This window comes from Sorghum bicolor, chromosome 10 (assembly GCF_000003195.3).
Source record: "Sorghum bicolor cultivar BTx623 chromosome 10, Sorghum_bicolor_NCBIv3, whole genome shotgun sequence".
In the NCBI taxonomy this organism is placed as follows: domain Eukaryota; kingdom Viridiplantae; phylum Streptophyta; class Magnoliopsida; order Poales; family Poaceae; genus Sorghum; species Sorghum bicolor.
In genome coordinates, this window is record NC_012879.2 from 40,193,518 (window position 1) to 40,209,975 (window position 16,458).

At 41.7% G+C, this 16,458-nt stretch overlaps 1 protein-coding gene across 1 annotated transcript; it reads left to right on the forward strand.

Moving 5' to 3' along the window:
* On the forward strand, window positions 7,299-15,930 carry LOC8085359. Its single transcript, XM_002436985.2, has 3 exons — window positions 7,299-7,553; window positions 15,088-15,290; window positions 15,386-15,930. Exons 1-3 carry the CDS (start codon window positions 7,449-7,451, stop codon window positions 15,648-15,650), a joined length of 573 nt encoding a protein of 190 aa, XP_002437030.1. The 5' UTR covers window positions 7,299-7,448; the 3' UTR covers window positions 15,651-15,930.

Below are 16,458 nucleotides of genomic sequence, written 5' to 3' on the forward strand. Positions count from 1 at the left end.
GCAACTCACTCATTACTCGTCTAGCCTCAAGTCTTAATTTGCTAGAGAACTCGTCATTGGAATTTATTAATGAGTTACGAATTTATAATGGCTATGACTCGTTCTGACACGCTAGAATGTTGAAGAAGGAAGGAAATATAATGTACATGCTCTATGATAAGGGCAAGGTTCGGTTACCTAACCCGAGCCTTAGCATGTATGTCGTTCAAAACTATTTGATTGAGATTGCAGTTGAGTCGGTGAAACAGAGAGCTCCACAACGTGTGGTATCCGAAAGGATGGCCACCCATCAAGAACATACATGGCAAGGAGCTGATCCCGGGCCAGAAGAAGTAGTGCACCTACACTATCATGATTACAACCCCCGAGTCCTCAGAGAACCATGGGTTCAACACGCCCAACCAGAGGAGCCAATGCAGGAGACGTGGTCGGAAGGGCAAGATCACCAGTGGGCAAATCCACCAATCCATTCGGGAAGGTATTCCACTGATCCATTTGGAGCTTCAGGGTCTAGGCCTCAGCCCCAATCTGATGCAGGACGATACTCTGACGCCTCCTATGCATTCACTAGAGACTACTACCATCAGACCGACGCCTTCTTCACCCTCACTAACAACACTCTCCTCGCCATACAAGAAACATAGACGCAGCATGGACGACTCCTGGAGCAACAATAGAAGTGGAACCAGGACCACACCGCTGCGATGCAAGAAATGAGGCGAGAGAACACTACCATGAAAGACAACATAACATCTATGATGCAGTTCTGGAACATCCAGTGAAACCGACACAGTAAAAGCCAGCTTGGGGGAGTTCCTCCCCATTTACAAAGTAAGTTTTTAGTGTTTTTCATATTTATTTTCTATCTTAGTATTTCATAAAAAAAACCAAAAAGATGCATGATGGAAAATGATGAACAGTTGTTCTGTTTGCTTACTTTCAGGTACCTAGCTTTCAAACTAGAGTGCTCCCAAGAATGGCTAAAACTTAAAACTTAATATCTATGGGAGCATAAACCTAAACTAAAGTCTAGGTAAGAGATCGACATGATATAAAGTTTGTGCTGTTGTTTATCTTGTTCTTACAACACTAAGTTCTGGAGATTTATTTTGAAAACTTCCAAATCACATGATGAGTTCCTAGCATGACGAAATTCCTACCACAACCATACTTGCTAGAATTTCTATATCTTTACTACTTATATTCACATTGAGTTTGATCGAGCTGTGTAGACCCCATGAGCTTTTCATGTGGTTAAATCAAGATACTCACTTGCACACATCTATTCCACTATCCATCACCATTCATTAAAAATCTGCTAGAAATATTGTTATCACTCACTGTCCCAAAGTGTTGTTATTCTCTCCCTCCAAAAAAAAGATTCAATGCAGAAGAGGCATGGGCTATTTAAAAATATAGGAGGAAATAAAAAGGGGCAAGTGCCCGGAACCTCGAAAAAGAAAAAAAAAGAAAAAGAGTGATACGAGAGGTAAAAATAGACAAGTGTCCGGAGTAGAATTAGGGGTACAAAGATACCCACCTGAGCGGAAAAAAATGGACAAGTGTCCGATAGTAGAATTAGGGGTATTTACTACCCACCTGAAAAAAAGGGAAGAAAAAGATAGCCCATGTTCTCCCAAAGCAAAGATCAAGAGAGGAGGAGAGATAGCAATATGAGGAGCAATGAGAAGTAAGTTTTATCATCACTTATACATTTTTCACCATTACTATCATTTACTCCACACATGCACATCTTGATTTAATTATATGCTGAGTTTCTTTGGATCCACAGTTCGATTAGACAACATATGTATGAGCTGTTTTCACACCTATGAGCTCCACACAAACATCCCATTAGCCGAAGGTAAGTGACATTTTTGGTAAGGATCCACAAATACCACATATAAAGAGACTTGAGAGAATCATGTCTAGGAACTCTGAGCTTTATTTTGAAAACTTATGAAAAACTCCAGAACAAAGGTGAAATACAGACAGGAGGAAAAGTGCTTGACTTAATTATTTTGTCTTTTAATTACTCAAGACTTAAGTGCAGGTACTAAACTCCATGACACTTCACTTTAATCTGGGAGAATTTTATATGAAAGTATGTGTGCGTGTCAGGAAAGAAAACATCGAAGCAACTCCTGATCCATCTAAGTTTAGCTATTTGCTCAAGGATGAGCAAAGGGTAAGCTTGGGGGAGTATGTTGACGGTCCTTAAGTGCCAAATTCAACCGTCAACTAAACATGGAAAAGGATCTATATGCACCAAACACCTAGAATTAGGGTTTTATCTGACAGAATTTCACGAGTTTTGGTGTTTGTCTATTTCTGCAGGGGGTTATCAGAAAATATGGAAGGAAGGCCCACACGTCGGGTTTACATAGAGATATTAACGTGTGCGATACTTTTCCTCAATCTAGAAGACTCCAGAAGGACCTGGCCCGAAGCAGAGCCAGGGGGCAGCCCAGCCCAGGGCGCCCACCCTAGGGTTGAGGGCGTCCGCCCTGCCCTGGTGGCCAATCACGCTCCGCCCCGCGGATTATGCTCCACCGCCTCTAAGGATCAAGGAAAACCGAACCGTGCGATTAAGGTCGGTTTGATCCAATGGCCCACGTTCAATTGAGGGGGCTATATAAGCAAGGCCTCTCCACCCTTGGGGAGGCGGAGAAATCATTATCAGAGGAAGCCATCAAAGTTAGGGTTTAGAATACTTCTCTCCTGCGGAGAATTAGATTTAGCTACTCCTAATTCCTTCAAGTTTTATAGGATTGATTAGATAGAATTAGAGAAGTAGAGCATTGCGCTCTGGATTTCGGATCTTCGTCAATAAAGATTGGTATTATTTGATATCTTTCTCTACGACTTTATTCTAATTTCATTATGTCTCTATTTATTCTGTTCCTAGTTTGCTCTAGTTCTATATTGATTGATAATGAGTTTATGTATAAGTTTGCAAAGCGCTTAGCACTTGACATGTGGGAGTTAAGTGGTAGATCACATGTGGGCGTGGTGCTTAGATGTTATTTACCTGCCAATGTATCCTATTTGGCCGGGTCATGTGGCAGTTCGCGATGGTGACAGCTTCGTTGATTCATATATGGTCCACCCTCCGTTAGTAGGACAGGCAGAATTTGTATTGCGGAGTAAGTCGTGCTATGTTTTGATTTACTTTAGCAGTGTTCCTTATATATGAATAAAGAGTCCTTTGTGTTATTTATGATCTTTGCGACTTAGTAGATAGTAGATACTTAGAATCCATTCTCTTGCTAGTCTGACGTCACCTTATATTTATGTGGAGTTGTCTATTTCTAATCGCTTTGTTATTTACCCATGAGCTTACACTTCATTATCTTTATTATTATTATGGCTTACCCCCTGCCAAAGCATGTGACTGTGTGACGAGTTTCTCATTAGTAATCATGTTTTGCAAGTTTATCTCTAGTCTACACCTTGATAGATTATACCCCTATTACCCTTTCGCCGTGTCTAACCAAAATTATAAATAACGATACCCAGAGTACTCTCCTGCTGAAATGCTACAATGAGGTATTTTATTTGTGCGCTTGTGGATAGAATAAATATATTTTCTAGAGAGCCTTCATATTCATAAATACCTTAGTATACTCTAGCGCCATGCTGGGGATGACAACCTAGTATTCAAGTGGTGTTAGCAAGTGTCAACACTACGCTAACACTTGCTCTAAGCTATATGCTATGCTTGAGCCTCTTCTTGTGTTCTCTTCTTTTCTTCGTTCCTTGAAATAGTGGCTGAGGGGGTCCTTTTATAGGCCAGGGAGTATTCTAGTGGAAGGAGCTCGCAGGGGAGTGAAGAGGAGTGGCAGGCGCTAGAATGGTGTGGCGGACGCCACTCCCTTGGTGGGCGCCAGGGATCTACGGCGAGCGCCACCCCTGGTCAACCGCCTTTGCTCTGGACGGTCCAGATGATCTCCCAAGGCTAGTTTCCGATAAGACACATGTCGGAGTACCATTTTGTCACGTGTTGGAAGACCATGATCCTTGTGACTACATGTCCTAGCCATTGGATCAAACCAACATTGCTTTGGACGCCTTAGATGGACTCCTAGAGGTGTCACACGGATCGATGATGTGGCTAGCCACGCAGGGGGTGGCGCCCGCCACCTTGGCATGGCGCCCGCCACCCTGGTTAGCCTATGTGGCACCACGTGTGGTGGGTTGCCTTCCAGCTGGGTCCTTTTTGCTCTTTTTTCTGTTATTTCCTGAAAACAAATAAATTTCTATGTACATGTGGAACTTGGTAAGTAATAACCAAAATATGCACATGTTAGTGTTGATTTACTATGGTTTTGGATGAAATGTTGATGGTCAAAATAGGTGTTAAGGACCATTAACACCAAGTATGTGACTATGCAACCCAGTCACTCATAAGTAGTCATCTTTTACAAGTTGATCTTATTGTTTAAGTCCTTAGTTCTTTCCCTTGAGCTAAATTTAAATAACGATACCTGAAATACTTCCCGGTGAAGTGCTATAATGGTATTTAATTTGTACGCTTGCGGATCTTATATTTAATTTATTAGTGGGTAGTTTATATACCACACTTTTGGCGCCATGCTAGGGATGACAACTTAGCTTAAGTAGTGTTAGAAGTGTCAACAATCGTGAGGTAGATTGCGGGAGTAACAGTCATGTTGAGTCCTTCATAGTCCTCCTCCCGAGTATAGGACTAGTAGAGCAATATCACTACCCTTTCTTAGCAATATCACTACCCTTTTTTCTGCCATGATTGCTAGGTGTAATTGCACTAATCATTGTATGCTTTGACTTTATAGTTAGAATAACTTAGGATTTATTCTTATGGATCATCCTAGTCCATGCTAGTGTTATAATTTTAGAGTACTCTATTGAGATGATTATCATTATTTTATGTGGCTATGTGCTCTCAATTATCCTTTATCATTTACCATTCATTTATATATATTATTATTTTATGTGACACTTACCTGTATGAGAAGATAGATAAAGACACGGTTAAGCTCTCCATTATCACATGCAGTGCTCATTGCTCATTATCCATAGACATTCCCTTCCTAGTGGTAAAATATAAATAACGATACCTGGATTACTCATGGTTAAAATGCTACATCAATATTATCTATGCGCTTGCGGATTCCTTATTTATTTCTAGAAAACATATGCATTTAATACCAGCACCTCTGGCGCCATGCTAGGAATGAAAACCTAGCTTAAGTGGTGATAGAGGTGTCAATAACAAGTCAGAACAACACAACTCGTGGAACTCGTTAGAATAAACCCCTACAACCTACTTTATAAGTCATTTTAGATCTCTCCTTTGGTTAGTTGACAATTGAAAGTTGAAGTTAATTACTGTCAACAATCACCTAAAAGTTGAAACAATAAATTCCTAACTACCTTTTACTATAAATTGAACTCATTTACTTGGCATCAACAACTGTTGCAGGGTTACAAAGAAGATGAAGGACCTAGCCAGCCACCAAAACAGAAAAGAAAGAAGACAAGTGGGAAGAAGCAGCTGACAAAGAAGAGAAAGACTCCTATCAAGAAGAAGCTAAAGAAGTCTGCCAGTGCACCTGAAGCAAGAGTGGTCAGAAGCCTAAAGAGCTGGCTTAGCGTCGAGTAGATGACTCAAGAACTTTTGTGGGCTTTTGATGATCTAAGTTAGATGATGAGTTGTATGTTTTGATGCTAGGCAACTCATGAATGGTGTCTCTTGTGAACTATTAATGTAGCACCTCATGTGTCTTTTGTAGTCATCATGTGTGGTCATGTTAAGTAGCACTGATTGGGGGAACTCTGCACCTAGAATGGTGCCTCTTGTGATCTGGTATGTTATGTTGCATGGACAAAACCAAATTGTTATGTTATAGGGGCATTGCCAACTTGCTATGTGATCTGGTGATTTAAGTTAATTGCATGATTGCTTATCAGGTATGTTATTGAGGGCATGCAGTGCCAAAACATTCGGTCACAAACATATCTAAAGCACGTCAGATGACAACCACATTCATTAACTAGTGCATATCAACCACATTCAGACAAGGGTTCAGATAATAGGTACCTAGATTACATTTAGATGATGGTTCAGATAACATAATACTAACTAAACTCATAGCTAACTTAAATAATCTAACAACTAAACATGCGTGGATAATTCTTTGCATTAGCAATCTCTTCATTATATTGATCTCATCCTTGGGCTCCATGATTTTGGTGATCACTTGACCAAGGTGGGCCTTCATCTCACACATCTGTAGCTTCAACTCACATGCCTCGAGTTTCAGGTCGCTATTGACCTCTCCTCCAATTGCCTGCACTTCTTCTGTAGGAGCCGGATTCATTGACTCAGGGTGATTTGAGCATAGGTACTCCACATAAGCTTCCTCAAACCAATAGTATGGACACTTTCTATGATTCTGCAACAAGAGAAAACCTTGCTCAAACCAAAAAACACAGAAGATTGAAGCTAACAAAGATTGCCAACGCACAACATACTAGAAAGTGGTTAGGGCACTTGTAGTACACATCATTTTTCTTGCGCTGCATCTTATCACCTTGAGGCAGCACTTGGGGTCGTCAATCCTAGCTAGAGAGGTCATCAAACTAGGTCGCCGCTGGCCATCTCCCAACATGACCAAGGCACAAGTGATGGAGCGGGGAGAAGCCGATGGGAGTGCCATCACCGGTGAAGAACAGAGGACGGGGATGGGCGTGGGTGTTCTAGGGTTAGCGAATGGGGAACAAGAATAAGGAATGGGGACGGCCAAATTGGCTAGAGGAAGCGGATATTGGGCGGCTATATCTTTTTAGGGAGGACAAAAGAGTCCATACGAAAATACGTCAAACTTTGGTATGCTTGAAAATAGCTCCAAAATGTTGTTGGGCGTACATAGTGGCGTGGCTTAACCAAGCGCGGAATTATAATGACACTGGTGTAGTTTGTTGAATAGTAATGGTGCGCTTCAAAATAGAAAAAATATAATGGCACAAATTCAATTAACAAACTGGTTGGATTGCTTGTTGGGCGTTGTTTAGTTGGTAAAAAATTTTGAGTTTGGCTACCGTAGGCTGAAAAGATTTATGTCGCAAATTACAGACAAACCGTACAATTAGTCATTTTTTAACTATATTTAATGTTCTATACATGTGTCTAAAGATTTGATGTGATGAAAAATTTTGAAAAAATTTGAGAATTTTTAGAAATTAAAAAGGCCTTGTTTGTCACAAAGAGGCGTTTTGCAAAACGTGAAGAGACGGATGTCGACCTGCGGATGAGCCACAGCTCCGAGCTCTGCTGAAGTGGGTTTTAATCAACCCCGAGTAGAAAAGAAAAGGAAGAGCGGCGTTGGCCTACTGCTCGCATAACTTTCCCTTTCCCCATCCCAAGCTACTGCGGCGAGAAGAGAGGTAATCGACGAGGGTTGGCTATGGGGAATACGGGGAGCAGCTCCATACTGGTGCACATTTTGGTGATCGCCATCTGCCTGACCGCCTTCGGCTTCGCCATTGCCGCAGAGCGCCGCCGCAGCACGGTACTAACACTCCCGCAAGTTGTCCTTTTCTCTTTGCCTACCGCATTCATAACCAAGCATGCAGCAATCCGCCCCCACGGCCCCACGCCCCTACCATACATACACCCCCTGCATCGTAAAGACGCGTAGAGATCTGGTGTTGAATTTTAATGTTTTTATTGAGGATTTCCTGCTATTTGGTTTTACTAATTGCTTACGACTGTCCTTCTTTTTATATTTATAATGTTGAAATCAACAAATTATAAAAGTGAACATGAACACTCTGCAAGCGCTGTGCTGATATCCCACTATCCCAGTCCCAATTCTTTCAATCGCAACGGTAGCACTAATCACTGAACTAGCATTGCTTCGTTTCCAGTAACTTATCTGCACCATTGTTTGTTGTTCTTCACGTTAAAGGAAGGGCATGGACTTCGGGATTACTGGTGGTATAGAATGTCTTAAAAGATATCAATTTTAGTTATCTGTATTGTTTACACAAATAAGTCACCTACAGTCCATGCCTGTTCATACTTTGCTATGCTATCATCTATGTGTTATCAATTACCATGTGCTGATTTATGTCTTAGTGGATTTTGCACATGGAATTCTTACTTGTCTGATGATTTTTGATACCTTATATCTTTGCGCCATTGGTGAAGCTTCACATAAATGTTAGAGGGGCATCACCAGTGCTAAAATTGTGACATTAGCATTATTTAAGCATGGTTAAATATAAATCTTCAAAGCAATATGGAAAATTAGGAAGGGCCATGGCCGTTTGGGCCTCAATGAAGCTGTGCCAGTGCTTTGCGCTGAAGTTCTATTGTTGAAAATAGTCTCAGCATAAATTCTCCACATGTTGAAACATAGTGGGCAGTCAATCTCTTGGGAAAGACTTACTGTCTATTGTTTCTTCATGAAGCAATTTATATCAAGCAACTTACAATCTTGAACCAACCAAATACTAGATCTTACAAATAACAACTTTTTGTCTCACTGCCAACAAATTAATACGAAGTTACGAACAACTAATAGTTTGCATGTTCTAAAGTTCGGCATGCCTCTCTAGTCTCTAGCTCCTGGCCCTGAGATTTGTTCTATGTGCCAAACAGCGGACAATTTGCAAACTGATGTTCAAAGACTGAACTTTCCAATGTAGCCAAGCTCCCAAGATAAAGACAGTATTCACTCCCTTCCTCTTGTCCTTCTGAACTTTCTTGATTGATTTGCGCCACGACCTGGCAAAAGAAGATTCATGTCCTTGGGAACCAGCTCCTGCAATCACATTGGTATGAAGATTCACGACCAGAGCAGTTGTGCAAAGACACAGGAAGTGAGCAGATGTTGAACATCTTCATCAGGCTGATCGCACAGGGGATACTGAGCAGGATGTGGTAGGTGTCTTTTGGACAGTCCATCGGTCGTCCAGCATCTGTTTTGGATTGCCAACAATAGGAAGATCTTACATTTAGGTGGAGCCCAAGATTTCCACAATCGGCGCCATGATTCAAAGGAAATTGCCCCATTGGAAAGGGCATGTTATGTCAATTTGGATGAAAATATTTCCAAAACATACAGTCTCCAGATGTGCTGATCCACCTTTTGTGATAGCACCATCACATAAAGTACATCCCATAATTGGAAATTCTCAAATAACCCAATCAGGGAGAGCCCTCCTTGAATATCTCCTGGCCATCTCTGATCTTGAAGTGTCATTGCTACTGTTCGAAATTTTTGGAGTCTGTCGAGGACTGCTAAGAGCCATTCACTCCAAAACAGTGTACAATTTCCATTTCCCTGGGACTCGACAGCATTCCTAATCAGGATCACTGCATTGGGATGTATGTAGAGATCAAGACCAGTCCATGGCCTATTAGAGTCAGTCTTTTTTAACCAGAGCCATCGTATCTGTAATGACCAGCTCATTATTTCAAGATTAAGGATCACCAGCCCTCCCAAGTCCAGTGGTTGCTGCACTTTATCCCAAGCTACCAAACAATTACCTCCATTAGCATTCTCTCGCCCTTTCCAAAGAAATGCACAGAAAATTTTATCTACTGCCCAGATAAACCACTTGGGAACATTTATTGCTATTAGCACGTAGATATGTATAGCAGAGAACAAAATGAACCCAAGCTGTTCGACCTGCTAACTTCATCGGTGGTGCTTGCCATCCTGGAAGTTTATTGCTAATCTTTTCAATCCAAGGTAATAGATCAGCTTTCCTTAATTTCTTGGTTGACATTGGTAAACCTAAATAAGTAAGAAAAATCCATTGTGTCACATGACAGGGTGGAGGTGACCACTTGTAACTGATCTTGTTCACATCTAAATGGTATCACACAGCTTTGCATATTGGTTTTGAAGACCAGAACCATCACCAAAGCAAGCAAGGATGTCCATTGTCATATTCATTTCATTTTCTACTGGAGTGTTCTTCTGTTTTCCTGAGATCCTCTGTGTCCTCTGGTTCGTAACATGGTGTCAGAGCAAGGTTTACGGGTCGAATTAGGGCTTGCCATGTTCGCTTGAACTTATCAGCCATGGTATAGTATTTTTTTCTCACAACAAAACAGCGACACCTGGGTTATCAGCATCAGCCGCAAAAACCATTCGCCGCAAAAATCCCTAATCACCCAAGATCCATTTTTTTTCCATCCAGCAGCACTCTCTTTGCATGTGCCGGTCGTCCGCCGCTTCTCGCGGCTCCTTCGTCCTTCATGCTGCCAATTGCAGCCCTATCGCGGTCGGCCAGTCGTTTTCTGCCTTCGGCCCGTCTTCATCATGCTCGGGGCAGTCGCAGTTTCACTATTTCTTCTCCGGCCTTGACTGTGCGTGAGTACGCCCGCCCGTTCTTGCATGAGTCAATTGCGCCACCCGCCCGTGCGCGCATCGTCCGTGCAACCTGCTTGTGCACGTGTCATCCGCGCGGTCTTCACACGTGTGGCAGAGTCGTGACTCGCGTCGTCTTCCAGCGTGCTGCTCGTCTCGATTCGGACCCCTTCAGGCGCGTGCGTCCGCCCGCTCTTCCCGCGCGACACATTTGCCTGTTCTTGGAAGTAGAGGTGTATGACCATCCATCCAGCCTTGGAGCAGAAGGGCCACTGGATCGTCTTCCTTTGTTTTGGTGCCGCTCTGTTGTTTTGGTGATTCTCTGGTATTACTTGATCTGCTTTTCTGCTGCTTGCCTTCCTCGTCTGCCTGATTGGCAAAGGATCAGTGGAGTCTGCTCTGTTTGGGTTTGTCGTCTGCTGCAGTATTGCTAGTGTTGTGTCAGAATTCAGAATACTAGCTCCTGCTATCACTGGATCTCTGTAGCTGCTGCATCTCATAACATTGCTCCTCAATCTTGAGTTTTGGATTCCGGATTCTCTTCTCATGTAACATCAAACAAGACTCAATTGATTAATTGCAAGCAAATTGTTGATGGCACTGCTATATACACAGCTGATGGCATATCTTGTCATGTTACTCATGAGAGAACTTTTTCCTCTCTTCATTTTTGAGTAACTGATATTTCTTGGTCCCAAAGCTATCTATGAATTTGCTATCCGTTGGTCAAATTGCTGATATGAACTGCTTCATTGGATTGATGATTTGTCTTGTTTTATTCAGGACCGTAGCAATAGAGAGTTGTTGAGACTGGTCATAGGCGTAGAGATTCTACTAACCTCTATGTCTTGGACACCTTGCATCTTCCTTCTATCGTTACTCCTGCTCGTGTGTCATGAGCTGTGTCATCACCAACCTCATCTTTTGCAAAATGGCATCATCATCTTGGACATCTACGTGGATCTCATTTGCCCACCATTATTCATCAAGGATCTTTGGGGCATGTTTCTGTTGAGTTTACTTTTCACTGCATAGGTAGCAAGCTGGGTAAACAGGTAGAGCTTCCATATTATAGTAGCACTTCTTATTCCACTAAGCCATTTGATCTTATTCACTCATATGTATGGGGCCCTTCATCCTTTGCGACAAAGGGTGGTCATAAATGTTATGTTGTTTTTATTGATGATCATTGTCGCTATACATGGGTTTATTTCATGAAGCATCGCTCTCAATTGTGTTCCATTTATAAGTCGTTTGCTCACATGGTTTACACACCGTTTTCTACACCTATTAGGTTTTCGCTCTAATTTTGTTGATGAGTATTTGTCCGATGTTTTTTTGACAATTTTTGTCCTCAGATGGTACTCTTGCTCAGTTCTCTTGCCCTGGCGCTCATGCTGAGAATGGTGCTGCTAAACGAAAACATCGTCATCTTATAGATATAGCTCGAACACTTTTGATTTTATCTTTTGTCCCTTCTCATTTTTGGGTGAAGTTGTTTCCACAGTTGTCTATCTTATCAATAGACAACCGTCTTCAAAACTGCAGCAAATGTCCTGGTGTTCTTTTTGGTACCCCTCCGAGCTATGATCATCTAAGAGTTATTTGGATGTACATGCTATGTTTTGCGTGCACCTCTGAGCATAAAGGTTATCGGTGTTATGATTCTTCTTCGTGATGCATACGTATCTCTTGTGAGAACCTTTGTTGAGAACCGTCCTTTCTTTTACTAGCCCTATACACAACCCTCGCACTCACCCACAGAGTCCACATCATTTTATACCTTCCTTCTATCTCATCTAGTGATGATGCCAACATACCTTCTCCGTTCATTGCAGTCATTCCTGATTCTTCTATTTCCATCATGCCACCTACACATGTCACACCATTTCCACATCTATCGCCTTCCCCTCCTCCACTTCCATCATCACCTCCTCTACCTTTGCCACTTCACTCTTTTTCCAAACCAGCTATCAAACATGTTTTCAACCGTCATCCCAAAGACCCTACTGCTCTTCCATCCAGTTCTTCCAGCTTGGACAGTCCTGCTGAGTTGCAGAATGTTCCATGTTATGATCTTTGAGATCGTAATACTCTTCGTCCCAAAGACAAGTATGGTTTTCCCGTGTGAATGCTGTTGTTGATGAACCATCCACTTATTAAGAAGCTTCTTGTATTCCAGAATGGCAATTGGCTATGTCAGAGCAGCTTGCTGCTCTTGATCTGCTCTTGATCGTACAATAAGTTGGGATCTTGTTTTGTTGCCATCGCACACGATATCTTTTTTTTTTCTCGAACAACGCAGGAGAGCTGCGTGTCATTTCATTAAGGTAGAAGAAAGGTCTTACAAGGGTCAAGAAAGACCCAGCTAACACACCCACACACACTCACACACACACACACACACCAGACACAAACCCCTTGGGAACTAAGTTACAGACTTGACATTCATAAGCGACCAAGATCCTTCAAGCTTTATGTCTCAAAGGGCCGCGACCTGAGAACAAGTTCCTGGAGCTTGGAGGCACCGGCTGAGCACCAAAGTTCCCCCTCCGAGCTAATAGCTCTAAAAACCTCCTGAATGTTCGGCCTCTTGTTATCAAACACACAAGAGTTGCGATGCTTCCATATCTCCCATGCCACCAAAATTATTAAAGAGTTGAGGCCTTTACGTATTTCTTTTGGGACAGCAGCAATTGATCTCTTCCACCACCTCGAGAAACGAGACACATTATGCTGTGGTGCCACAAGCAACAGACCTATTTGTTCCAAAACCAAGGTCCAGACTTGTCGAGCAAAAACACAGCCCACTAGCAGATGATTTATTGTTTCATCCACTTGATCACATAAGGGACAAGATTCTGGATGTGGCAGATTTCTTTTTGCTAGCCGGTCAGCTGTCCACACCCGATTATGAACCACTAACTAGATGAAAAACTTACAGCGTGGGGGAGCCCAAGTTTTCCAAATTCTTCTCCAGGGATCGCACACGATATCTATTACATCTAAGTGGGTATTCAAAGTTAAGACCAAGTCAGGTCCAGATTATGATGAGACATTTGCACTAGTTGCTTAATTATAGTGGCAGCTTCTTCTTGGCCTATATCTCAAATAGATGTAAATAATTCTTTTCTTCATGGTGATTTGACTCAAGAAGTTTATATGCAACCAGCCTAGGTGTTGTTGCTTCCCAAGGATATGTTTGTTGTCTTCGCCGTGCTTTATATGGCTTTAAACAGGCTCCTCGTGATTGGCACAAGTGTTACGGGATCCTAGTTTTTTACCCAATGATCATGACCCAAATTTTTTTTTCATTTGTCACCACGTGATCATACTTTGCTTCTTCTGTATGTTGATGCTGATTACGAGTGATGATGAGGATCACATTTCTCATGTGAGGTAAATTTCAGATGTCTGATTTGGTTCCTGTTAGTCACTTCTTAGGCATTGAGATCATGCAATCTACCAAAGGATACCATCTTTCTTAGTCTAAGTACATACAAGATCTTACCGCTCGTTCATGCATCAATGATAATTGAATTGCTGCTACACCTATGGATCTTCACTTGCAATTTCATCCTGCTGATGGGGTACAACAAGATCTTACCGCTTCAGCATGCTTACTCAGACTCTACTTGGGCGAGTGATAGAACAGATCGCTGTTCCATCATAGGATATAGCATCCTTCTTGGCTCTTCTCCTCTTACTTGGAAGTCCAAGAAGCAAGCAGCTGTATCTCGAGCGCTTTCTACTACTTTTGCAGGGACTGTATGGCTCCAATGGTTATTGGCTGATTTTGGTATTTCTTGTGATGTTGCCACACCTCTTCTATGTGATAATGCAAGAGCCATGCAAATTGCCAATGATCCGGTGAAAAAGAAAATAGAAGAAGGTTATAGTAGAGTGTACAAGCTGTTCTATATTGAGAAGCAAATAAACACCTCTTCTATATGTTACAATCTAACACATTACATAGTGAAGTATACATTATAGGAACCAATTAAAACTGTAGTGAGAGGACCTTCTAATCAAACATGTAGCCATTGTAAGTTTTGTATATGCACATAAAAGTTTCATGTACATGCATGTATGTTGGGCACGTTGGCAGGCCTAAGTTACAAGTGCATCAAAAAAATATAGTTAGTTTGTTCTAATTAAGTTATGTTATATCAAATAGATCATGTATGCACCAATTAAATCTAAAAAATCCTTATATCTAAAACTTTTCATATTTCACCTATTACCTTCTAAAAAGTAACTAACTATCCGATCTATTTAAAAACGGGTCACAATCTTTTGAGAGTATACTCCCTCCATACCCATAAAACAAGTCGTTTTGGACAAGGTTTAGGTCAAACATTGGGAATATAAATCATGAATAACTTTTAAGTCGTTGAATTTAAAACCATATGAATAGATTTGTCTTGAAAAATACTTTCATAAAAATATATCTATACCACTTTTTGATAAATATTTTTATAGAAACAATAAGTCAAAGTTAGACTTTGTTGGTTGTGCCATTGTCCAAAACGACTTGTTTTATGGGTATGGAAGGAGTATAAGGCAATATAATCATTAGGTTCATGTGTCAAAACCATGCAGCATGTGCTGTGGGATTTGACGAATAAAAAAAGGAAATTAGTTTGCTAGAACATATTTATAAGAGCTGCATGTTCGACTGATAATGAATTTTTTGTTGCCTTTTACATTTTTGTAACAGGGTTCAATAGTCACAGACAGCTCCAATACCACATTTTGTGTTTATGACTCCGATATTGCTACTGGCTATGGTGTTGGTGCTTTCCTCTTTCTTCTCTCAGGCCACTCACTGCTTATGGGTGTTACGAAATGCATGTGCTTTGGTGCACCACTTGCACCAGGAGGAAGCCGAGCCTGGTCCATCATATACTTCACATCTTCATGGTTGTTTCTATGCTCTGTCACACATGACAAGAAAAAAAAATTACGTACTATGTTTTGTAGCCCACTAATTAAATTTTCTTGACACGTATTTACAGGATCACATTTGCAGTTGCAGAGGCCTGCCTAATTGCTGGAGCAACAAAGAATGCATACCACACCAAGTATAAGGATATGGTATATGCTGGTAACTGGACTTGCCAATCTCTGCGCAAAGGAGTGTTTATCGCTGGAGCAGTCTTCGTGGTGTTCACCATGATTCTGGACGTCTACTTCTACATGTACTATTCTAAGGCCACTAGCCAAGCTGCAAAAAGGATCAGTAAGACAACTCCCAGCGTTGGCATGACTGGTTATGCGTGAGCGACGTAATAAAACTCCCGTCTAATTAAAAAAAAACGTTCCGTAACAATTGCAACTATTTCTCCTTTTGTGCCATTTTGTGTAACCCTGAAGTGAGTGATTTTGGGATATGACTTAGTTCCAGTTTAATGTTTTTTACTATATATGTAATATGTGTACTGCTTTTAGTTTGTCGAGGGAAGGTGTACTTCATCTATCTTGAAATATTGTGCATTCTGACCATTCTTAAACAAAAAAAAGGAAGAGTGCATATTGATGCATCTATCCTTTAACATCTTAATCTATTGAAATCTGATTTTATTTCGCGTGATTAAAGGGTGAACTCTTAGTGTCCTTATACAAAATATGGTGTGTACATGAATTACTTTCATTGTACAAAATAACCATGTATTTGTATTTAGGGTCTGTCCACCTGGCTTTCGGGTGTATCACCTTGTTCTAGCACACGATTTTTTGACCGTACTATGATGATTCAACTCGCCCTCGGTTCTTCCTTTCCCCCAGGTTACTCCTTCGCATAAATCACAAAGAATTTTTTTTTTGTGGAAGGACAAGGACAGGCTGGGGGAGAGGCTCATTAGAACCCTAACTAGTAGAAGAAGACCTACCTCGTCGGATCCACCATGGCTGACGAGCTGCGCGGGTAGAGGTGCGGGCACGGGCTGGGCTCACCAGGGTGCCGGTGGCGCTTGCCAGCGCTAAGAGAGAGAGAGAGGAGCGTTGGGGGAGATAGAGGTGCCACCACGTCGAAGTCGCACGAAGCGTAGCCTCGCGTTTGCTATTTAGTCGGAGTTAGGTGTGGGCCCTA